This window comes from Neolamprologus multifasciatus, chromosome 17, assembly GCF_963576455.1.
Source record: "Neolamprologus multifasciatus chromosome 17, fNeoMul1.2, whole genome shotgun sequence".
Taxonomy (NCBI): Eukaryota; Metazoa; Chordata; class Actinopteri; order Cichliformes; family Cichlidae; genus Neolamprologus; species Neolamprologus multifasciatus.
Window position 1 is genome coordinate 38,252,639 of NC_140455.1, and position 23,987 is coordinate 38,276,625.

General features: G+C 42.5%; 2 protein-coding genes across 4 annotated transcripts in view; both read right to left on the bottom strand.

Moving 5' to 3' along the window:
- nek7 (NIMA-related kinase 7) overlaps positions 1–5,538 on the bottom strand; it is a 67,975-nt gene extending 62,437 nt beyond the window's left edge. The window contains exon 1 of one of the 2 annotated variants that reach the window (XM_085137077.1): positions 5,272–5,538. The gene's annotated coding sequence lies outside the window, so the exon portion shown is untranslated. The remainder of the gene's footprint in view (positions 1–5,271) is intronic. The other variant, XM_085137076.1, reaches the window with a different exon arrangement.
- A 204-nt stretch (positions 5,539–5,742) lies between these two features.
- On the bottom strand, positions 5,743–22,603 carry lhx9 (LIM homeobox 9). Of its 2 annotated transcripts, none has more exons than XM_085137074.1 (5): positions 22,424–22,603; positions 21,482–21,684; positions 20,277–20,635; positions 17,222–17,424; positions 5,743–14,196 (listed from the first exon to the last, which is right to left on the bottom strand). In XM_085137074.1, the coding sequence occupies exons 1-5, from the start codon at positions 22,601–22,603 to the stop codon at positions 14,140–14,142; spliced, it is 1,002 nt and encodes a 333-aa protein (XP_084993200.1). In that variant the 3' UTR covers positions 5,743–14,139. The 2 variants fall into 2 exon arrangements, with proteins under 2 accessions (XP_084993200.1, XP_084993199.1); XM_085137073.1 differs by lacking the exon at positions 5,743–14,196 and adding an exon at positions 14,203–16,633.
- Positions 22,604–23,987: the final 1,384 nt, after the last annotated feature.

Below are 23,987 nucleotides of genomic sequence, written 5' to 3' on the forward strand. Positions count from 1 at the left end.
ACATGCGATAGTTTGCGCTGACGTCTATTTCAACATAGGAAGTGTTATGAACAGCTGATCGGATCGGCAAAGCGTGTTTCTGGAATATTATGTTTTTGTTGCTGCAAGTGCTTTTTATGCAGTTTTTGCAAAGCTATATGTGGAAGGAAACTGTGACCGAGGACAAGCTGATGGCATAAGATGTAAGTACAACTCCTCCAGTTTCATATGCAAAAAAATTATTGCGCTAGCTCACGTGGTTGCAGAGCTACCGGGATTTAAAAATAGTTACGCAAAACAGAGCGTGCTGCTCTGATCGGTTTTAAAGGGTTAAATACAAGAGAGAAATTCTACAGTGACGATCAAAACGATGAAAAATTATTGACGTAAACAGCTTATTTTGCGACACCACGAAACAAACAGACGTTTTCATATCGTCATCCGATCTATATCGTTATATCCAACAGCCCTATTTCTGACCCAGAGAGCAACGGGTCACAGCAATTTCCTTTTCCTTGCTGCTCTGACGATATCATGGTAATGGGGTAGTATCAGCATTTGAATGGGGCATTTACTTCCTTTCCTTTGGAGCAGTGAACACACTGCAAATCATCTATTTTATGGTTGATCACAACGACAAAAAAAAAAAAAAGTTCCCTAAAATGAATCCTGCAGTTTTATCTCTGACGTCACTAGAAATGGAAAAAAACTAACTGTAAAAAAAGAACAAAGACTGCAAGAGAGAGCGAAAAATGTCCCCAGATTTTCACACTAAAAAGGGGAAGGGTAAAACAGACAATCTGTCAAAACAAAATGTTCTAATACAAATTTCCTCTCTTCGGCAGCAAATCCCGTGTGAAACATTAAGGCTTATTTGTGGTGAGGTTGGAACAAATGCCCATAGCACACTCAGCATGCAACACACACAAAAAGCCTCCTCTCTTTCTGTTCATAAGTGCAAATTCATTCTGCTTTTGTCTCATCTCATGACAAATGCATACTGTCACTGTCACTGATGTGCTGTTTACTGTGGCATATAGCATCTTGTAATTATTCTGTGAAAGTGAATTTGTATCCTGAGGGATTTTTTATTTTTGTGTGTGGATAATCAAAAGCGATAGAGAGGGAGAGGGGACGACTGCAGAGTGATCACCGATAAAAATCCGACGGTGCTGCTGGAGAACCATCTTTACAGCACAGTTCACAATATGCCGAGATGGCTTCGGTACTTCAGTCGTACACTGACTTAACCTGCAGGCTAAGCCCTGATCAATAGTGGATTTTACTATGCTTGCAATTTGGGGGTATTGTAAAACAAATGAGTATTAATGCAATAATGCACTGTATATGACTACTGCAATATATATAGGTGTATAGATAACCAGCTAATATACATTGTGAAAACACCTGTTCATCTACTTAACATCTGCAGTATCTGCATGAGCAGCTAGTCTACCAACATCTACACAGAGTGTTAAAATGCAAACGTGCTGTCAGTTTCTGATCCTGCACAACTTACTTAATTTGGCAAAACTGTGCAAAACGAAAGCGAGTGTGCAGCGTGAGCCACGCTTACCTCCTGCAGCAGCTTTATTAAAAAGCAATTTCCAAATCAAAACTGCTAACTGTGCTGAAATTATTCAGTCTTCATTTAAAGCTCTGTCTGCTGTGCACATGAACATTATTTTAAAACAGGTCTTGTTTAACTTTCTCGACGTACACTGAAAAAACCTTTGCATAATTGCATCATTTAGTTACTTAATTACTTTAATAGAGCGATTATATAAAAACACAGTTCTTTCATAAAGCGTTTCAGAGACTGTTTAAAAAAAGAGAACAGCAAAGATGTGAATCAACCCTTCCTCTCATTTCAATGATACTCCACGGTCCTAGCATTAGCTGACCCACGGGCACTGAAAGCATTTCAGAAACTTTGAATGAGGTCCTAGGTCAGTAATTTTGTGTTTGCATGTCTTTGTAGTGGGTTTCCCCCAGAGCACTACACAACCCAATGAGAAAAGGCTTCAGTGAAATTGAGAACTTTCCCGTGACGTAAGGAGCTGCGAGGCATCCACCAAGGATATTTGAATACTTGAAACATCAGCGACCCCTGATAACAAAGAGGGGAGATGGATATGAAAAATATTGACGAGCAGGCAATTTAAGGAGTGTGAAGCTTGCTCACACATCCCACTCTCACTGCCAAAGAACCTATTTTAAACTCCAAGCCTGGAAATAAAAGACTCAACACTGAAATGCTCTTTTTTTTTTAATATTAGCTACTATATTATATTTCTATTTTTTATGTGCAAATAATCTCAAAATCTGAACAACAGAGAAACCTATACAGTGATCTGCTACTTTTGCCAGTTTTTTTTCTGCACAATGCTCGGCCAAGGTCTTTGACATCATGCAAAAGACAGCGTTTAATGTAGCTCGAAATGGCCTCGGGAAGCATCTTCCTTCAAATATGCTCTGTGAAAGCAAAGAAAAGAGCCAACGTTTTTTTGTTCTCTGTGAAAACCCAAAGGCAAGATGACTGTTAAAAGTGGTCAGATGACAAATGTCTCATCTGATCTTTAATCCAGGAGGGGGGGGGGGGGGGGGCGGCTTCAGGGCTAAAACAGGAAACTCACACAAGATTGAGCTATTTGGTAAATTCCACTGTGCTAAATCACCGCTGCAGTGCTGCACATTTCTCCACACCGATGAATGGCATTTCAGTCCTCGCTCTGAAGGTCGTGCTGCTATCAGACAATGTGTATGCATGGGACCCCGGGCGCCATCAAATATCCATGTCTGTGCTTCTAAAACAAAACTTTTTCTTCAATTTATGGCATCGTCAGTGCCTCTTACAATAAATAATGACTTAATTAATTTCTAATATGAACAATTTTCAGTTTCCACTTCCCCCGAGCTGCCATTCAGTAACACTTTTAATAAATCCAAACAACAGAAAGGGGCTAAACAGCCGATTTTTGCCAGAGCCTGTCAAAAGTAATCCCCCTCTCATCAGCTCACATTCAAAGTGGGATGTTACTGGCAGAAATCCCTCATCACAGAGACTGATGCAAACATTTGGCAGCCATTTTCTGATCATCCGGTTCATGACACATTCCTTGATAGTCAACTTCACAGAGCCAGCCAGTGTTCATCTCAATCACCTGATGACGCTGGCAGACTCGAGCCTGTTGTCTGACGATAATCGGATGTGGCAACAGAGAAGTGAGTAATAATTGGGTCAACAAGGTATGTCAGCTCCCACTAACTCTGGTTTGAATCATCTCTCTGCAGCGTAGCCAAACGTGATAGTACGACGCCTGAAATATTTGGCTGTGATAGGCAGCGACAGCAACGTGGCACGGGATACTGCTTTCAACCTACATCTGACCCCGAGATGATTAGGCTTAGCGGAGATGAAGCCGCCCACATACCTGTGCAGGGAAATCTGGTGGTATTTGTTTTGTTTGTTGTGCCTTTGGCTTGTATTCACTCCTTTTTTCCCCCAACTTGTTTTTCTACTCATGCCATTATTATTATAATTTGTATTTTTAATATTATTACGTTCAAAATTAAAGATGAGAAATTACAAAGTTCCAACAAAACTGTGGACGCCATGAGTGTGTAAAGGTTTTGCAGTAATTACTGTGACTCACAACAAAGGAAGTAAAACGAGAAAGGCCTGATCTCCGATTTATTTTTTATTTGAATAAATTACTTCTTTGTAACGACTAGCAGCTCTCTTCCAAATAAACCTCGTCTACCAAGTGTATAGTTTTTATTGTGTTTGGCAGCATGGAACAAAAAGACAGCTGGAAGCACGTATGGCTTTCCCAAAAATTACTAAAAGGTTAAGAAACAAGTGTTTTGTAATACGCCTTTACATGTTTTCCTAGATTAAAAAAAAAGAAAATGCAGAGGTGGGTTTGTTTTTTGAACTTCCATATTATAACATATTTGCAATTTGTCTGACAGCTACTTTGGCTTGAGTTTAATAACACAAGCCCACATATGACAACTAAAAGAAACTAAACTAAAGCAGATTCACTTCAAATTTTTCATTTTTTATTAAATTTATTAATTTAATTTAATTCTAAGACAAATCAATTTAGATTTTGATCTATAAAACATCAGAACACATTGTTATTGAATGTGAGACCAACAGTCCAAACCTCAAAATTATTTACTTGATTTCAATTTTTTTTTCTATCAAAATGTCTCTTGGTTGTCACACATTAAAAAAAATTCCATCCAGGGGAAAATTACAGTATGGACGTATGTAAACTACTGCGTTTACATTTACAGAGCATGGGTGCCAAGCAGAGGTTCATGAAAGGCACCCACTCCATATCCAACCCTTGGCCCCGCTGCAGTCATGTTCATGGTGATCATGTATGAGTTGTATAGTTTTAATGTTTTATTTGGGAACAGAATGGTGTGTATGTGTAAGTTTGGTGATGGAGTTTTTATTATGAATGAATGATGAATTTTTATGAATTATTATGTCTATTTTTTATGCTTAAGGACAACAGATGGAAATTAGCCCTTGGCTATAATCTGGTATGTTTACATTCATGTAATTTTTTTTTTTACATTTATGTTCATTAACATGCACTGTCCTAAATAAATAAATAAATTCATGGATGTTATACTACTCGACTAGGAATTCCTCCACAGCTGAGACTTCACGTATAGTAAGCGACGTTGACAGACACGTAACACATCACTATTGACACATTATACAAAATAAGCCTTTGACATGAAAAACACCTTCACATCATAAACTACTGACAATCAAGGATGTAAAGAAACTCTGTAAAGACAGTCGTGTTCTTCTACATCACTGTGTGTGATTACTACTGTTTGAAAGCTGTTGTGTAGTACGTGTAACATGACTGTAACATTGTAGCAACAAGTGTCCACTGTCATGTTGGCACCGCATTAGCCGCTTTAGCACTTTAGCACAAACCCGTTTTGCGCACATTGTAATATAAACGTTACAAAGCAGCTGGAAGCGTTTACTGACACCTTCGACTGTCCGGTTTTATAAAGATAAAGTCCGCAAAGCGACATGCTAGGAAGCTAACAAGCTAGCCTAGCTAGCGAACTTCGAAAAACCTCTTCAAATGAGTGACAAACTTGTGTCTGAAGGGCAACTGGTGACTACTACAAACTTTTTCTGTCACTTTCCGAAGAAGTTAAAGCTTAAAGGGCAACAGCTTACGAGGAGTTCATTAGCAGTAGTTGAGTTTCAAAAAGTTCACTGTCAGCTAACGCCGTGTCAGTTCTTACCAGGAAGTGGGAGACAGTTGCTAAGCTATTCCTTCTTCACGCTGAGGCTTTTTCCTGATGGTTATGGCGGTTATCTTTGTTTTGCCTTTCCCTTTCTTTCCAAGGTCGCTGCGAGAAGTGGACTCGGTGGGCCTCTGTTCCTGCGTGGCACCGTCACTGAGCTGGAAAGTTGTCTCGCAGAGAGCGCCTGTGCCGCACAGCCAGGCGAGATGTGTACGTGTTTTCGGACAGACTCTCCACTACTAGGCCCCCCTCATCACCACAACGCTGACCCGTGTGACTGTAATGTAAACAACCCAGCATTCCCGGAGCTCAGGGGCGGGGCGAGTGTCAAAGAGTGAAGGGAAACTGTCAAATACCGCGAGATTCAAAGGAGCAACTTCACCAGTGTTGCCAACTTAGCGACTTTGTCGCTATATTGTCGCTATATTTAGCGAGTTTTCAGACCCCCTAGCGACTTTTTTTCTAAAAAAAAAAAAAAAAAAGTCGCTAAAAAAAGACGTGAAAGACATTACAAAAAACAATAATTGCTAAAAGAAATTTAATTTGTAGTTCTAAATAAATTCTAAATGCATTTAGGACGTTTTTTGCTCACTTTATGTCTCGTCCACGATGTTATTTCTCTCTCCAGCAGCGTAGGTTACAATTACATTAGCATGACCAATTATGCAAATTAGGTGATGACGTCATTTAGCGACTTCTAGCGACTTTTAGGACAGCCAATAGCGATTTTCCTTGCTGAGGAGTTGGCAACACTGTTCACCACCTCACGCTGTCTTTACTTTGAATCGTGTTATTTACGGACAGAGGAGAAGTTTCCTGTTTCAACTTATGGTGCATTTACCGGCTCTTTCTCGAGCTTTTCACTTTTAATTGCTGCTGGGTTTTTCAAACATCATCTGCTTATATTATAGGAAAAACAGGTATGTCTATAGCAGGCATCTCAAAAGCTGTGCAGCTCACACCCGAATAATTTAGATGGATAAATAGATTTACAGTTATCGCTCTGTGTTTAGTTTAAAGAAGTTGCATTACACCAAAAAGTTGCACCTTAGTGTTACAAATTCCATCCACCTCTTCCGTTCACTTCTGAGGTTGAACAGAAGATGATCCTAGCTTTCATAGGGCAAGATGGCCCACTTCAAGTGGGCCTGTTGTCCAAGCCTCCCGCGATTATCTCGACTTGGGTTTTGTTTTTGTTTGTTTTTTAATGGCAATTTTTGCTCAGAATCGTTGCGTTTCTCTTTATACCGCCCACCACTGTCTAGGATGTCATTCTTAAGTTGCAACAAAACTAAAACATTTGGTATTCCAACTTTGCTCAGAATTTGCATGACAATCTGTTGAGGCAGTGTAAGAAGGTTCAAGTGTGTAGAAGCAGCCAGGTTGCGCTGAATCCACTGATCCACACGCACACTCTCGGCTATTTGCTCGCAGTCTCGCTTGCCATCACTGCACGTGTACACATGACACGCGCAGAGTCTGTAATTGGGAATATTAAGAGAATTTATTGGCAAAAAATGGTGCCGCGTGGACAGCGAGCGCAACTGGAACTGATCAGCTTACTTTGCTTTGATAAGAGCTTCAGCAGTGATTTCAGACTGACAATTCAAACAGCGCTGATACACAGGAAACACATCTGTCTTCTTCCCATCCCCATTGTTAATAATCAACAAGTTAGGTGGGGCTGTGTTTTTTCTCCCTACTTCAATCGCCTTTTTTGTTAACCTCACTGCAAATATGGAGAAAGGAGAGATGCCTGGAGTGTGGGATTTTTTTCCCCCTTTTTCTTCAACAACAGTTGAAGATTAAAAGAAACGTCTCACAGAAATCTGTCAATTCTGTATGTGAATAATGCTGTGTGGAATTTAATGGCATGAGTTATATTGGGTTTCCTCTACACCCACATTTTCTCTCAATAAGATCAATGCCGCTCAGTGACAGATAGGGATGGTCTTTTGTATCTTCAAATTTCAGGTTTCTAAGGGAATAATTAGATGGATGGATGAAAAGTAATGCATCAGTCTGCGAGGGGAGCTGCACCCCGAGTTCCTGTAGTTCAACACGCATGCCTCCACGTGTTTGGTAGAAAACTGTTTAATAATCGTGTTGGGTTTCCATTGTTCTAAAAGTGGCTCTCTGCACTGATGTGGCGCTTTAAACCAATGGCAAACTTTTTGTGTTCTTTTTTTATTGTTTATTTAACAGAGAGGATCTCCTTTTGATTTGGGGATATTTTTTTTTAGAAAGGGAAGCATTCTCATCTATTTCGCTCTGTTCCTTTCCAAACTTTCAGGTGTCGCTCGCAGGTAACCAGCATGGAAAAGGTTCTTCCTCCAGGGGAAATGAAGTAGGTTGAATCGCTGAGTTTACAGAGACCTTTTACTGTAAGTGTGACATTTAACTCTGATGTGTTTGAACACACATGCTGAACGAAATTCCCACAAATGAGATCTGATGACAGCGAGCCTGAATTTACAAGAATTTGGCCGCAGTGTGAATGTTACGATATTCCATAAGCGATGGCAATAAAAACAACAACCAATTTCTCTGGAAAAACACATGGAAATCCAGTGCAGAGCCAAACCAGAGTTTCTGAACGTCAACATTTGGCATGACCACTTTTATTCCTCAACTCTTTTAGACAAGCTTTCTTCTCATTTCTTTAAGTCTCCAGGAATAGTTCTCCAGGCTCATTGAAAGACATTCAAAGGTCTGCTTTAGATGTCGGCTGCCTTTTGTTCCATTTCCTGTCAAAATGATCCCACACTGCTTCAGCACGGCTGAGGTCTAGGCTCTGGGGAGCCCCATCCATGACTGAGAGTGTTGCATATTGATGTCATTTAGATTTGGATTCATCACTCCATGAAACCTACTACCGCTGCTTTTCAGCCAGTCCTACTGTAATTTGGCATTTTATTAAAAATGGCTTCTTGACCATTTCTGATGAGGCAAACAGCAGCTGGATCAGCTGAATGGCGAGATGCCTCCTGCATGCGCTGCGTCAGGTCTTTGCTGGATTTGTTTTCCTATAGGACATAAAATCTGCATCACATACTGTTCATCAGCCACGGCGCTTCATCTTTTGCCCTCCACCTGTTCAGTTTCCTCAGATTACCTTATAGAACACACTGCAAAGCAAAATACTATTTAATATCTGCCACACTGGCATTTTTCAACTTTTATTGTCACGTACAGATAAACAGTGTAGCCACGTGAAATTCTTTGGCTTGTGCTCCTCAGCTTTACATGAACATATAGAAGCATGCAGTTATATTAAAGAGGAAAATAATAATAAAAATAACAAAATACTAAAGTATTAAATATTATAGAACGTAAGACGACTGTTTGGTACAGTTTGTGCAGTAAAGATTTAAAGTGACAGTGTAGAGTCCAGTGGTTGTAGTGAGTGTGTCATGGTGTGTGCAGTCTGATCACTTGTGGCAGATTAGCAGAGATCTAAAGAAATTGGAATAAATTAATATTCTATTCATAAGTCAGCGTTAAGTGGCTTAGCAAACAAAAATAGCCTGAAAGACCGTCATAAAGCCTGGATGACTATCACTCATATCGCTTACATTTTTTTTACAAAGGTCTGACTCCTTGGAAGTAATATAAGGAAACGAGCGGTGGCCCAAGACTTTTTCACAGTGCTGTAGTTCTGAATTGATCTGTATCAATTCTTTGTACAGAGTGGATGAGCTGAAGTTTCCATAATCCATAATATATTCCATATTATTTAATCCCACCTGGAATTTTAGAACCACTGGATGAACATCTGTCTGCTGACCGTACTTTACAGTTGCCCGTTAATCCTGTAGCATTCCAGGGAAGCATGCTAGGAATGGATGTTAGCTAAAACAGGTGGTCCTATACTCATTTATTGTATCATTATTATGTTAGAGAGCTTAAGCTGTGACACCTCTGGTGCAGCGGGTTGCGAAGTTGTTTATGTAAAACAAGATTAGTAGTGATCTAGATCGGATACTGGTCACTCCCAAAAAAAGAGTGGAATTTCAGTTATACGTATGTGATGTACCGAGCAGTGAAGGAAACTTAGGCACAGGTTACAGTCCAAAAAAATGATTTTTTATTTAACCCAAAAAACATAATTAGTTAAATCATGCAAAAAGAATCAAAATCTTGGGCCCATAAAAGAGGTCAAAATAACAGAACTCTACTCAAAGTTGACAACACGACTGATAACTCAAACAAACGGACCTAAAGGGGAAACTTAAATAGTGGCTGATCAGCCCACAAAAACAGGAGAAGGGGTAAAACACACAAAACCTAACTAAACCAAACATAATGAACTCCAGTTCCCCCCCATGGTCCCGAGTTATGGCATGAACCAATTTGTAGTCTTCCTTTAAAGCTGGCTCCGCCCCTTTTCCACCTCTTGGCTCCTTAATCAAGCGACTGGAACAGCTGCAACTAAGCTAACTCAGAAAACAAAGATTAATCACACATAACAGTGTAAACTAAAATGTGCGCACTTATTTTAGGATGCAGTGTCATGTGGATATGTGAATGAACTCTAAACCAAAACCAGTTATTTATTGTCCTGTAAATTAATTCCTATATTTAAAGAAAGACATGTGAATGCGATGTTACTTATAAGCCTCCACACTAACATGGTGGGTGTTACCACTGTGTGGCTGTAAGTGCAGCCATCACAACGTAACTCCGAACACTCCCACCTGAAATAATATGGAAATTTGCATTGTTGAGGTTAGATATGTAAGACTACAGAAAGCTTAAAATTAGTTCACTTGCAATGTTTTTTACATTAAAACAATGAAGTCGTTTACACAAAGACCAACTCAATTAGACAATAATTCATCTGATTATTTGTAAACATGATGCACTTTAGGCCAAACTCAAACATTGTGAAATAAAGAAAACATGGTCAAGTTCACATAATTTGCACAACAGCAGTATCAGCTGTGAACCAGACCCACACAGTGTTTTTGTTTGTGTGCAGGTTTCCGTGCGTTCCAGCTTTTCACTGCTAAATTTGCAGATTTTTTTTTGCACCCAGAGGCTGAAAGCACATTTTAAACACTTAAAAAGAAAAAAAAATGTTGGCGTCTTTTTATTTTCCTGCGTGTTGTTGATCTGGCTCAGGGGTTAGGTATGACTGCAATGTGGTAGAGACAGAAGCTGCAGTCAAAGCTCCTGTGATCGGGTGCAGACTTCATAGAGACCAGCAGATGGAGGGGAGAGGATCTGCGTGCATCCTGAAGGTTTAGCAAGAACTGAGAGGTTACACTCCTCCAGTACAAAGATGACCTGTCACACGCTGAAGCATGCCTTATCAATGCAGACGAGCATCCTGTTTATGTACCTCACAGAGCACAGCTATCACAGGAAAAGAGAGCGGGATTACAGATGGAAATATGTATGAAATGTCGTATCTCCCCGTCTCTCTCTCTCCAAATACCCAGGCGAACTTGGAGGCAGCGTGCATGTGATGCCTGCATTTCCATTTTATTCGCTAATTAATGTTGTTTTGTCTTCAAAGTGCAATTGCAACCTGTAGTTATCGGCCTTGATCGCAGCATTTCAAGGTTGTCTAGATGTGAGCCGTCACATAACAAACAGGTGTAAATATAGAATAACAGCTCAACAGAGAAATGGAGGATTTACGGCGTGTGGAGAGCGCCGTGCAAACGAGGCACAGGAGAGATCGTTTGTGATAACGTGAAGGACAAAACCGGCATAATATTTCTATCTATATCGCTTTTACAAAAGCTGCTTTTGTTTGTGCGCGTCTGCTCGCCGTGTCTGTTGCGTTTCCCTGCGTGTTTGTTGGTGTGGTCCTTTCTCTTGGCAAACACCCAGCGCGCTGGATCTCTCCGCCTGCTCTGCAGCAGCCAGAGGGGCCGGCCTCAGTCTCACACTCGTGCAGCTCTCGCACACACACAGCTGTTGAGCTGTGTTTCATTCACATCGTCACCCTTCTGACATCTGTCTGTGTGTGTCACGGTGCCGGTGTGTGTCTGAGTTAGCAGGGTGGTTGGTGTGCGAGGTGAGGTTAAATGGGTGCCTAGCAATGAGAGGAGGCAACTGAGGCGGAACTGGCAGAATATCTCACACACACACACACACAAGCAGTGACAACAGAAACAACACTATCAGAGCAACATGTAAACTGCAGGTGCGCCCTATGCCTCGGTGATTATTCCATACTTTGTTTGGACCCTGTCGCCCGTCACCCTGCGTGCGATAATGTGTGATAATGTATGTGCGACCTCGTGCGATGTGCGCTTGCAGAAACACACTTTGGGTTTTGCACTTGTTGCACTTGATGCTCGCTCAGCGAAGTATTTATTGTTCCTGATTTCATTTGAATCTGACGTCGACCTGGTTCGCGGGGACTGGAGATTTTCTCGGGGACTTCCTGTGATGACAGGCAGAATCCTCATCCTTGGAGCTGGTTTCTCATTCGACCTTTCTGTGTAACATATTTTTCAGACAGGCGTATCAAATATCAAACCTTGGTTGCAAATGTCACAAGCTTAAGCCGACGTTAAAAACCAAAGCCTTCAAAATTTGCACAAATGCATGTTTTAAATCCAACGAGCCGACTCTGACCACAGGAAGCTGCATTTCTGCAGGTTTTTACAGCAAAAATCACGATGGCGTCTGTGGCTTTACATGTTTGATCAAAGCACTCTTGCATTGTGCATCATGATCCACGTTGAATCGACTGATTGGACTGGCCAACCTGCAACCATCTGGGATGGGCTCCAGCCTCACCGTGACCTTGAATTGGATAAGTGGAATTAAATGGATGTAGACTGAAACTAAAGCGCTATATGCTGAGCAGAAACCCATCTGTTTATCTGTAAATGAACTTTTTCCCCCTTTTTTTGGACCACCACATATGTCGGGATCAGCACACACTGTAGTCAGCGTTGTTTTCTATCATCACAGCACACAGCTGTCATTTAACAGAAGAAAGGCAGAGCAGGAGGGCCTGCATTCATCACCTGTTGCTGCGAGCACAACCTCGTTCTTGCCTTTGCATGAATGAGGATATTTTATTTGAATTTAAAACCATTCGCTGAGTTAAAGAAAAGACTTTTAGTGCACGAACGCTTACAGTGTACTGTTGTTATAGATTTATTTCCATGCAAATATCCATGTGCACCTTTTAATATTCCGTGGTGAAGGAGCAGCGCTGCCTCTGCTCTGACAAACACAAACATTACCGATGAGATGCATCGCAGCCACCGGCAGCAACCTGAAATTCTCGTCGAGGCAGGGCCGCGATTTGGTCCGGAATTTTTATCCTGCAGCTCCGAGCGCCGAGCTGTGTTTGTTTGTGTTTCTGCTCCAGCCCTGCTTCCTGTAGCGCTGCGGCGTCAACCCGCCCACCGTCCTCCCGTCAGAGCCGTGGAACACAGCCCCGCTGCCACAGCGCCGCACAGGCACCCCAGCGACTGAGGTTTCCTCTTGGACTGACTGAAGTGTTTGCTGTTTTCCACATTGTTGGAATTCAACACCAGCCTGTTTACTGGTCCCCATGTGGCTCCAGTCTCTCCCCTCCTCCTCCTCCTCCTCCTTTCTTTGTGCATGTTTTTCCCCCTTTCCACAACATACCTTCTTTATATGGTGTGTGTATCCTCCTTCTACACAAAGCACGCACACAGCACACCTATGAGCTGGAATTCTTGCCTATATTAGACGGTCCACATGATATCTCATGTGGCGTAAATCACACTGGTCAGTATGAGGTTGAGTGGTTGCTTTTATCCTTTATTACAAAAACAATCACGTGTTCAGATGAATAAATAATTTTATATCACTGAAACAACGGCAGTACACCATAAATATGGTTTTTTAAGACATACACACATGAAAAGCAGGAATCTCGGGTGTCCGAGCAAAATATTTAGGAATGTTGCGAGACACTGGAGATGTGGCGCTTTCATAAATATCCACGGCGACGAGGTGAGAAAGCAGTGACGCTTCACCCTTTACAGCAAGCTGAATGTCAAGAACAAATGAGCTTGAAGCAGCGCTATCAACGTCCTCACTCTGACATTTGGAGTGTTTTTTCCCACGTGAGGTACTGCATGTGCTTCGGGGACTTGATTTTCATATGCTTTATTTTTGCAGCTGACAATAAATCATACAGTAAATCAAAGGAAATAATAATAATAATAATATACATCTCAAGGAAAAGAAATGTTAACAAGATGACGAGGTGCATGCAAAATGAGAATCTCTTCTTTTTCCTGTTCACTTCCTTCCCTCGGTGCAGCCAGATGGCAAAGCTCCAGCTCTGCAGTCCTCTTCATACACTCGTCATGTTTGATGGGCATCCCGCTGCTGCCGAGTTTCAAGGAGGCCGCGTGTTTACCGAATGACACTCGTGACAAAAGAAAACTTCTATTTAGCAAGCTGGTTGTTGGATGAGGCGCACGGGGGCAGCGGCGCGCGCGCACGTGCGTGTGCATGTGAGTGCGGACCCTGTGGCGTGTGCAGGTGTGTGCGTCGAATCACGTTCTGCCTCTTCGGTTTTTCTCTTTCTCTACACTATGTTACATTTTATTATCACTTTTGTGCATCGAACCACTCCAGCACAGAAAGATTTGCTTTCACATCATAAATATCATACACGTGGGGGGGGTTGGGGTTGGGGGGGGGTCTCCTCCGCTGATGGACAAAGTTTAAGCAAAACAAAAATCACCTGTTGGACATTTGCAACTGAAACAGGGTTTGAGGGTTTTAATCTTTTATGTTGTTGTTGCTGTCGGTTGCCCTGTCGCTCTCATTACGCTCTAATCTTATGCTAATATTGTCTTTGTCTTCAATGGTGAGGAATTCCCATCAAAGTTTTCCCCTTCTCTTAATACTTTAGGGAATTTTCAAACGTCGGGATGTATGGCTGTAATGCCCCAAGATTTGTTCTCCCTGAAAGAAATGATAGAGTAAGAATATATTAACTACAGAGCAACCTGGCTTTACGCGGTCTGCATTTACTCTTACTTCATTTTAGGTTTACCAATATGTTATGCATAAATATATATATATACGAATATAGATAGAAATCAATATATGCTTTGCAGCATTCCTTTAATTTAAAATTTAAAGCCATGTTCATGCATTAAAAAGCAATTTCATATTTTCGACTGCAGGGTTTAGATGCAAATCCATGGGGCATTACGTTAAAACCATAAACATCATAAAAGAGGAAGTAGAAATTAAAAATGGAGGCAAAAATGAGGACGTTTAACTGGTCATTAATAACTGAATGCGTTCTCGTTTGTTGATGTGAGAAACAAAACTCAAAAAAAAAAACTGTATCCAAGAAAGAACAGAAAAATGGCGAGTGTAATGAAAAATAAAAACCCATTTAAAGCAAAGTATTTTTTTTTATTCACACAAATTTAATAAGATATATAACAACCGTTTGGTCCATAAATATTTAAGGGGAAATAGTTTCTATACACCATCTTTGTCAAGAAACAGGGAAACATGGACAATCTTGATAGAACACTTACTGTACTCAACTATTAACACGAAGATCAATATATAAGGTTCTCGGATTACCCAACTATATCTGAAAGAGTGCACAAATGCTTCCTGTGACATCGCTGCCCCCTTTTTAACAGGATACACCATAAAAAGATCTTCGGAGATAAGATGCAAAACAGTACAAAACTAGTGAGGCGCCAAAAAGGATGTGAATCAGTTAACAAAGAACACATAGATCCTGAATTTCACAAACTTCTCCCAAGTTATAGCGTAAGGCACATAGAAGAACTGAGTTAGGCATCTACTTCATCGAGTAGATCGGGGGCGCCACCTTTGCCCCCCGACGGAACGAACCGTGACGCCCGCTCGCGACGACTCCATTGAAGATTTGCTCGCCCTTTCCTTTTCTCTCGCTCTCTACCTTTCAGCCAGATGAAACGTGTTTTTTTTCCCCTTTTTTTGGTCTGTTCAGTGGCAAGTGTCGTTAAACGAAGCAGAAATACACGGCCGAAAAGGAGAACGCACGGACAGCGATTTCCTGGCCGCCTCTCACGACTCCACCTCTATGAGGTCATCTGAATGTTCATGTCAGCTCTGCAAATCTACGTCGCGACGCTTCGCTCCTCGCCCTGCTCTGTTCTTTTTTCGTTACCCTGAGCAACATGATAAAAACAATAATGCACTTCTCACTGGGCAGTGTATCGTCACTGTGCAATCGAGTTTAGCTGTGGATCTACGCTCGCCAGGCCTTTTCTCCGTGTTAATCTGCGACAAGACGACGACAAAAAAAAGGCAAAAAACCAAAAAGTGCTCTGTCGTGAAAACAATCGTTAACTGCTCTCCAATCAGGATTTCTGCGTCCGGTTTCTAATTGTCGAAAAGGTGACGACGTCGCACGTTGAACAGTTACCACTGTACAGATCGAGGGATTCGCTTCTGTCTCCTCGTCACAGTAAAGTTTCCTATCTGCACGTTTTCCTCCTTTGTCTTCTTTCTCTCGCGTGCAGCTCTGATTCCATCCAACTCAGTCTTTAAGACCGAAACATTCGGAAATAATTAAAGCCTGTTTTCTGGAGTTACCCATATACAGAACATTCTACAAGTTTATTTTTCCCAAATGAGTCCAAAACAGAAAGAAAATATTTAAATCGGATAGTGCGAACACAGTGCATACATGTACAGGTCTGAGGGCAGAGTAGCGGCACGTTTTTAAACTTGACCAATTAAGCATAAATTAAGGAGGGCTCGTTTTCACTCTTTTTTTAACCAGAATCAAGACAAATGTACAAATTAAGTTTTCCAGGCAAACTTTTTTTTCCTTCCTAAAGCCTTCGCCTCCAAAAACGTCCCGTCCCGAGTCAATCTCTGCATCTGCAGTTTCAAATGCTACACATTAAAATGGTTTCCTCGTGTCTTAATGCGGCCGCTGCTGCTCGTTGCTCTTGTTGCTCTTGTTTGCACAGCGCAGCACTTTGTGTTCCAGGGAGCTGTCTCTGCTTGACTTAAAGGTGTCACTTTAAAAAAATAAAATGTGAAACTGAAGAAAGCAAACAAAGAAAGAAAAGCAAAAGAAAGAAAAAAGGGAAACAAACCCAAACAGAATCAGTCTGCTAGCTTGTTAGAAAAGGTTTGTCAAGGTAGTTTGTGAAGGGCTCCCCGAATCATGGCTGTCCAAACTAGAGGTGACGGAGGTCACTACAGTGATAGAGGGGTTTGTCAGGTCTGTTAGTGTGGCCGCGCTGGAGGGGGGGGTCAGGGCCCCACTGTCGGATGAGGGCGGAGGGAGTGAGGTGCCATCAGCCTTATCAACACCTCCATTCTCCTGTCGCAAAACGTTCCTTCTGAATTTGGCTCTTGCGTTTTGGAACCAAACCTGCAAACCAATCCCAATGTGGCTTTTACTTTTAGTGCTTTAAGGAACTTTCTTTTCTTTTTTAAAGAAAGTATCAGATCATGTGTACATTAGCTTACAAGTCATCACAGCTGTTACTGTTTCAAAGTTGTCTCAAGTATATGAATCTCTGTATGATGCATTAGTTGGGGCTTAAGGGGCAACAATGAACCAGTGAGTCTGTCCTGAACACTCAATACAAGAATGTGGATTTTTATATAAATCAAAACAAAATGCTACAATTTACTGATTTGTTTGATTTGGTTGTTTTAACTGTGACAGTTTCATTACACCTAGTGCACTCTGGCTACTAGCAAAGTTAGCAATAGAAGAGTTAACTACTTTCTCCTTTCTTTCCCTCCAAAAGAAAGAAAAAGGAAGAAAGAAACAACATCTACAAAGATAAACCCCTTGGATATACATCTAATGACTGAATGGACCGACAAAAGAAAGCAAAACTAAAAAAGATGACGACATCAATGATCACTTTGGTGTCAATGAGGAGGAGGAGTGGCGTGCAGACACACACGTGGGGTGAGCGGCGTTAGTAGGAGCGATGACTCTGCTTACCTGTAGGACTCTCTTAGTGAGGCCTGTTTTCTGGGCCAGCTGCTTTAAGTCCTTGGCGTCGGGGTTGTGGTTGATGGCAAAGTAGGATTTCATTGTCCGCAGCTGATGGTGCTTGAAGGAGGTCCGCATGCGTTTGGTCTTCTGCGTCGGAGGGTAGGCCTGCTGGTCCCGGTCCAAGTGATCGGTGTCGTTCTCGTTACAGCCTGAAGAGAGGGCAGAGCGTGAGGCGGGCTTTGAAAAAGAAACTTCGGCAGGTCAGTTTACATTTAGATAAACAGCCCCGTGTGTCAGACTTCGTTTGCACTGTGCCCCAGGCCACTAGCGCCGCTGTAACGATAAGAAAACAGCTTCATCCCGGTGATTTCCAACTGACGCCGATGAAAAAAGAGACAAAAGATTTCCACTGACAGGCTGAGGCAGAAACAGCTGTTCTGTGTCGTCACGGCGTTTCGTCAAAGCGCTGATAACAATTAAAATCCTCAACAAGCCGAGAAGCTGACTGAAGCGGCTAAAAGGGAAATAAAGCGCGGTGTGTGGCTCGTGTCTGTGAGCACATCTGAACAAGAAACAGCAAAATGATGAATTTTAACTGTACGCTGGGACGGGGCTGAATCCTTTCTGCTTGTGTTTGCAAAGACTAATAGGCCTAATGGGCCTCATTTGTCAGTAGCTTAGTGTGTAAAATACTTAAAACGGATCCAGTAAATTAAACGCAGGCGCTGCTTAGCAGTGCTGCTTGTCACTGCAAGAAAAAAGCTTTTTTCAAACACAATTTGATTTTTTAATTATCCCAGAATTTATGAGATTTCGTCTAAAAACATACAATGAAAATGTATTTATGTTGATCCTCACATAGAAGAAGTGTTTCAGGAAAGCACGTCTAAAATATCTGAGTCTTTGACGTCGCTGCAAAAGCAGCAAAAATATAGAAATATAGGATTTCTAAATTTTAAAGTGTTTCCTGTTGAGCCGTTTTTGGGCTAAATTACACATCGTTTAAAAGAAGAACAGCGATACGTGTGAACGGCTTTAATTATGTTTGAATATCCAGCTTTATCCTAACAATCACTGACATTTGTGCTCTTCTGTTCCAGTCTTGCTGTGTTTAACTAGACATTACCCACTAGGGGTCTCTGTATCCAAACAAGCCCAGCTTTGCTGTGGAATCCACAGCAGACTCACACACCTTTCCCTGGTGAAAACAAACATGGATGTGCTGCAAAAGCAGGAACAAAAACCTCAAACAAAACCTCTTCCTATTTGTTATGAATAAGAGGCTGCTGATCTGTGCAGCCATTTGTATGAACAACACAGTGATGCTATGAAAGTGTTGGTGATGCAGAGTGGAGGGAAAAGAGCTTTGAAATAAATATGTGTGCATATATATTTATTTCAGTTGATGCCGTTTTAATTTAATTTTAAAAAATAAAATAAAACCTCTCATTTGTGAGGTCATTTTAACATTTTAACGTTTAAATTAATTACATGTGGCTGAAAACAAAAATATCCTTTTAAAAATTGATGCTGTTTCCACTCGACTCTCTGAAGAGTCCCAAATGAACACATTATATTCCCTCTGGGACTTTTATTGTGTCTGCGGAGCATACCAATTAATTCACGTGGACATCACTGCAACTGCGCTTTGGGCCTTTTTCTGCGAGCGTGGATTTTATTTCTATTTTATTTGAACTTGTCCTGTTATAAGGCAGAATGAGCGTAATCTCTTATTCTTACTGCAGAAACAAAATCACGGGACTACAGTGGCTTTTTTCCTATTAGAGCATCAGTGAGAAACTGGAATTTGCATAATCCCCTAGAATTGTGTTCAGGAATAACAAACCGAAGCTCATTTAACCGGAGCGCTGACTGTACGGCGCTGTGTTCTCAGCCCCCGGCCTCTCCCTGCAGCAGGCCCCTCTGCGCGCCGCTGCTCTGTCCCTGAGAACTGTGCTGACCGCCGCACGGGAGGCCAGGGATTCCAACGTCACCTTCAATTAACAAAGAACAATTAACGCGCAGATTACCCCTATTCCTACCCATTCACCAGGAACAGAGGAAACTTGGCGCACAATGCCAAACTTTCTCAACCGCGCACTAATTCGCAGAAAGCAAGAACAAAATGGGGACACTGCAGGGAGGGCCGGGGTCGGGTTATAACACTCGACGATCCAGTGCAGCATTTTCAACACGTTTAACACTGGCTTCATTTGCTTTCCGGCGGTTTTTTAAATTTATTTTTTGTTCCTCCCATAAAAGTGAAACACGCGGAATATTCGGTCGTTTATTTGTCCACGATTTCTTTTCTATATCACGTTTACTCCATTCAAACACATTGTTTTTCACGTGTTATGACCTAAATTCGCTCTAATTATAAAAGTCGATGAGCAGGTTGGCGGCGAGGTCAACTTTCGATCATTCTGTTGGCGGAAACGGTGCGTAAAAGACGCGTGGACGGATCAATTAGCCCGCAGCTCCGAGCGCCGGTGCAAGACGTTCACGTGCATTTACAACAAGGCCTGCGTTACGAATGCATCCATTTCATTTATTGGAATAATAGGTGTTATAGAGGGGATACTGAAGGGCCCGACTACAACTAGAAAGCGACAGAAAAAATGCAACTGCCCATCAAAAAAAAAAAAAAAAAAAATTTGTGAGATTTTTCTGGATTTTTTCTGATTCACCCGATTTTTTGTTTGTTTTTTTAAGGAAAGAAATGGAAAAGATGAATTTAGGCAGCACCGTTTGACAGCCTTTATCATTTCAGTCACTCACTGTGCAGCGGAGGCTTCCTAAACTGGTGTTTCGTTAATGTTCGCGAGAATCTGCTTAATGTTTAATTTCATAGGTTTTTGTGTGTGATGACAACATCATAGCTCGGCGTGTTTTTCCTGGTTTCACTGTCCTCCTCTGCTGGAAACATCCCTGCACTAAAACTTCCAGTAGATGTGAGCGATTCCTTCCACACCAAAACTAAAAGGGGATTTTATTGTGAGCGTGTCTGTGTCGTCGTTGTTTTCGATGTGAAAAGAAGCTCCGAGCAGCTCAGCTGTCTCACCTGTGTTGTAGCTCGGTATATCTATCCCCATGGCCGGACTCTTCCTCTTGCGTGGCCTTCCCTTCTGTGCCGTGCCGGTGCCGTTGAAGTAGGGTAGAGTGAGGCCGCCTCCCTTGGCCGCCAGCTCGGCGAAGTTGAGCTGGGGGTGGTAGTCCGGTCCCTGCACCAGCGTCTCGAAGTGGAGTCGGCAGTACACTAGGCTGTCCTTCATGCCGAAATGATCGCCCGTGGTCAGGGTCTTGTTGCAAGTGGTGCACGTGAAGCAGCTCAGGTGGTACACGGAGTCGCGCGCTCGCATCACCATCTCCGAGGCCGATATCCCGAGGTGGCAACGCGCGCACCTCTGCACGGAGAACCTTCTGGAACAGACACACAGTCAAGACTCCTCATCCGTAAAGACCAGAGTGGACAAATAGCACGGGGGGGGGGGGGGGGGTACTAAAAACTAAAATCTAACCCGCAGTGTCACGAGCTAAGAGTAAGGCCTGCCTTATTTAAGCGGCCTGTACGCGCCTTAGCGCGGCTCCAGCGTCCCGCACTGGAGCACTGAAGCAGGCCTATATTTTGAGGTCGCATTCTGAGAGCCACATCTGGCCCCGAACTGGGTGTGTACATGTGCGCGCAGAGTCGCTACACAACCTCGACAATAAACCCACGAACGCTAACCCGACACACGAATAATACACGCATATGTTCAGCAACACTATCAGGTAATAATTACAGAGAGTAACTAACAGCCTGAGCCGAAGCAGCGCCGTAAAATGTGCGTTAAGAATATAGGATAAGACATTTATGTCCAGCTGTTTTTCTGGAGCTACACTCGCATTACTTTAATATAATAATAATTTAATAATAATAATAAGAGTTTGGATAAGAAGGTGACGTGTGCATTAAGTCCGTGTTTGCGTTACACACCAGGCTACAGAGAGAAAGCACCGTTTCGTTGTTAAAACTTATCCCCGTTAGCAGCAGGCAGCTCACGTTAGTGACAGCTGGGATGTTTTTCAGTCCGAGGCCTGCAGCCTGTTGATTAACGCTGCCTGCTCACAGTGATTGCTGAAATGGTTATTTAAGAGCCGGAAACTAATATCATATATAAATAGGTCACTGTCTAACTGGGTCAGTGGGTTTGGGTTTAGGTTACAGAGGGGAAAGAGGGACTCACGGTTTTAGGAGCAAGCCCGTAAAACTTTCAGTTTTCTTACCTGTAGTAATCCTCCTTGCAATAGATACTTCCATCCTTGGCAAAACACGTTAGCTCCGACTCCAGCGCTAGTTTACATTCACAGCATTTGAGGCACCGCAGGTGCCACTGTTTGTCCACGGCCAGGAGGTAGTATCTATCCGAAATCTTGCCGCCACAGCCGGCACACAGGGCTGGCTTCTCTGGGCTCATAGAAGGCATGTTCTGGGACAAAGAAGGAAAACAAGGCTCATGGCAGCTGATCGCTTCAAACCACTGCTGGGAAAATGGTCAGAACATTGTGCTTAAAAGAAGAAAAGCAAAAAAACGAAATGCTGGCCATAAAATTCAACTTTTCTTTTTTACACCTGGAAAGCTTCAGTTATGGTTCAGCAGCTTAATGTGCAAATAGGTCTGACTTATTATATCTATGTATTAAGCCTATTTACCTGTTATAGGTATGAATTTATTTTAGCATCGAGAAGGAAAAATACAGATGATGTTCGTGTTTTGAAATTAAATTTACGAATAAATTTAAAATGCTAAAATTAATAATTTTTAATTTAAAAAAAATCAGGTCAGCTTCTATTTGCAAATATGAGAAATGCAAAAACGCTGTCGGAGAAATAACACGCCGACATTAATGTTCGTTTTATTTGATGACCAGACTAAAACGGTGCTTTAAATCGATTTAGAAATAACGACAGCAGAATTAAAAGCTGTCGTTCACCAATTATTTGTGTGCAGAAGAAGAAGACGCAGCCATTAAAAGAACACTGCTGCTATGAAATCGATCATATCCGAGAGAATAATATGGATAAAAACGAGATTCCTCCTCACTGGCCTCCTACTTACCACAGCACGTTTCCGGGCACGTTAACGTGCCGTTTTTCGGTCTTGCGGTAAGTGAGACTAACGCGACTTTTTAGCCATTATTTCACACGCGGCTCGGCCTGGCTCTTACCGACTCTCTCCCGTTCAGCTGCATGCCCTTCGCCAGGCGAGACTCCGTTTTCGACCTTCTCTCCATCTCCTCCATGATTCCTTGGATGTGATCCCCGGAGATCCCGTGGAAAAGCATGGCTCCAGGTCCTGGACGCAACGTGCAACTGCCTGCCTCTGTCTTGCAGCCCACAACTTCCATATAATGCACTGCAGCGCTGCGCCCCGCTCTCTCAGCGCATCCAAATGGGCTCTGAGGCTCTAAAAAGAGGCACAAGGAAGAAGAAGGAAAAAAAAATAGACACAACCCCAGAGATTCAGATCACCTCCTCAGCAGAAGAAAAAGGACAAAACGAAGAAACTACAGCATGAGTGGGGCAGGAGGAGCTCTCCTTCTTCCTGTGAATGTCTCTCCTCCAGGAAAAAAAACCAAAAAAAAAAAAAACATATAGTCCAAATGATGCGACAGGCCGGTGTGGAAGTGGTGGTGGAGTTTGAGGAGGGAGGAGGGAGTGTGAACACTAGCCAAAATAATGACACAAAGTTTTTTTGTGTGTTGTTGTTTCTTTTTGGTGACTCTCTCTCTCTCTCTCTCTCTCTCTCTCCCAGTTTCCCAGTCCGGGGTTCCTCGGTGCTTGGAGGTCAGGTTGGGACTGCCTGGATTTGAGAACCGTGTCCTATTTGTGAAGAGAGCAGAGCCGGCCCAGTCTGAATAATTTGGTAGGAGGAGTTCCTCTCTCCCTCCCTCCCTCCCTCCCTCCCTCCCTCTCCCCACCTCTCTCTCTCCCTGCATCGCCGCTGATTTCTATTCAGCAACAAAGAGATGTCACTCTCCCCTCAAAAAGCCCCGACTCTGGACCACTGCTTTATGGTACTGACATTTTCATTACGTTTGTTCTGCCATTTAAAGGCGAGACGACGGGAACGTAAGCTGCGCAAAGTCGGTGCAAATATATTAGATTTATTTATGAAATCATCTGCATCGCAAGCAGGCGACCGAGGCCCTCTGTGGTTTCACCGGACGCCTCACGAGTGGGAATAAACACGCGTCTCACGCTTAAAGACACTTTCTAATAAAAGTTCAGTTGGTCAGACTGGAAGAGTTTTTGGGAAGTGTGAGCTGGACCAGACCGACACACACACACACACACACACACACACACACACACACACAGTGTTTGTGTTTGTGACATAAATATTCTGTCTGGGCGGGGCAGTGATCAGTGATAGGCTGGAGGGCGGGGACAGATTCAATTGAACATTTTTGAAACAATGTGATTTGTTTTCAGCCCAAATGAATGAGATTTGATTAAAAACTGAATTAATTAATGAATCAAATGTATCCAGGTAGCGACAGCCTCCTTACTCAGACAAGCCGAGCACGCTTACATGTATAGAAATCTCTCTCTCCCTCTTTTAAACGCTCTTTTGAAGCAGTCATTATCCACTGTCAAGGATTCATTAACGCGGCCCTTCGTCTTTTCTCTGTCTGCAGAATTAGGCCAAAACCTTGTTTACCTGCTGGAGAGTTGATCTGACAGCAGCCGAGAACTGTGTAGTCTCCGCATTTCATTTGTTTGTGTTTT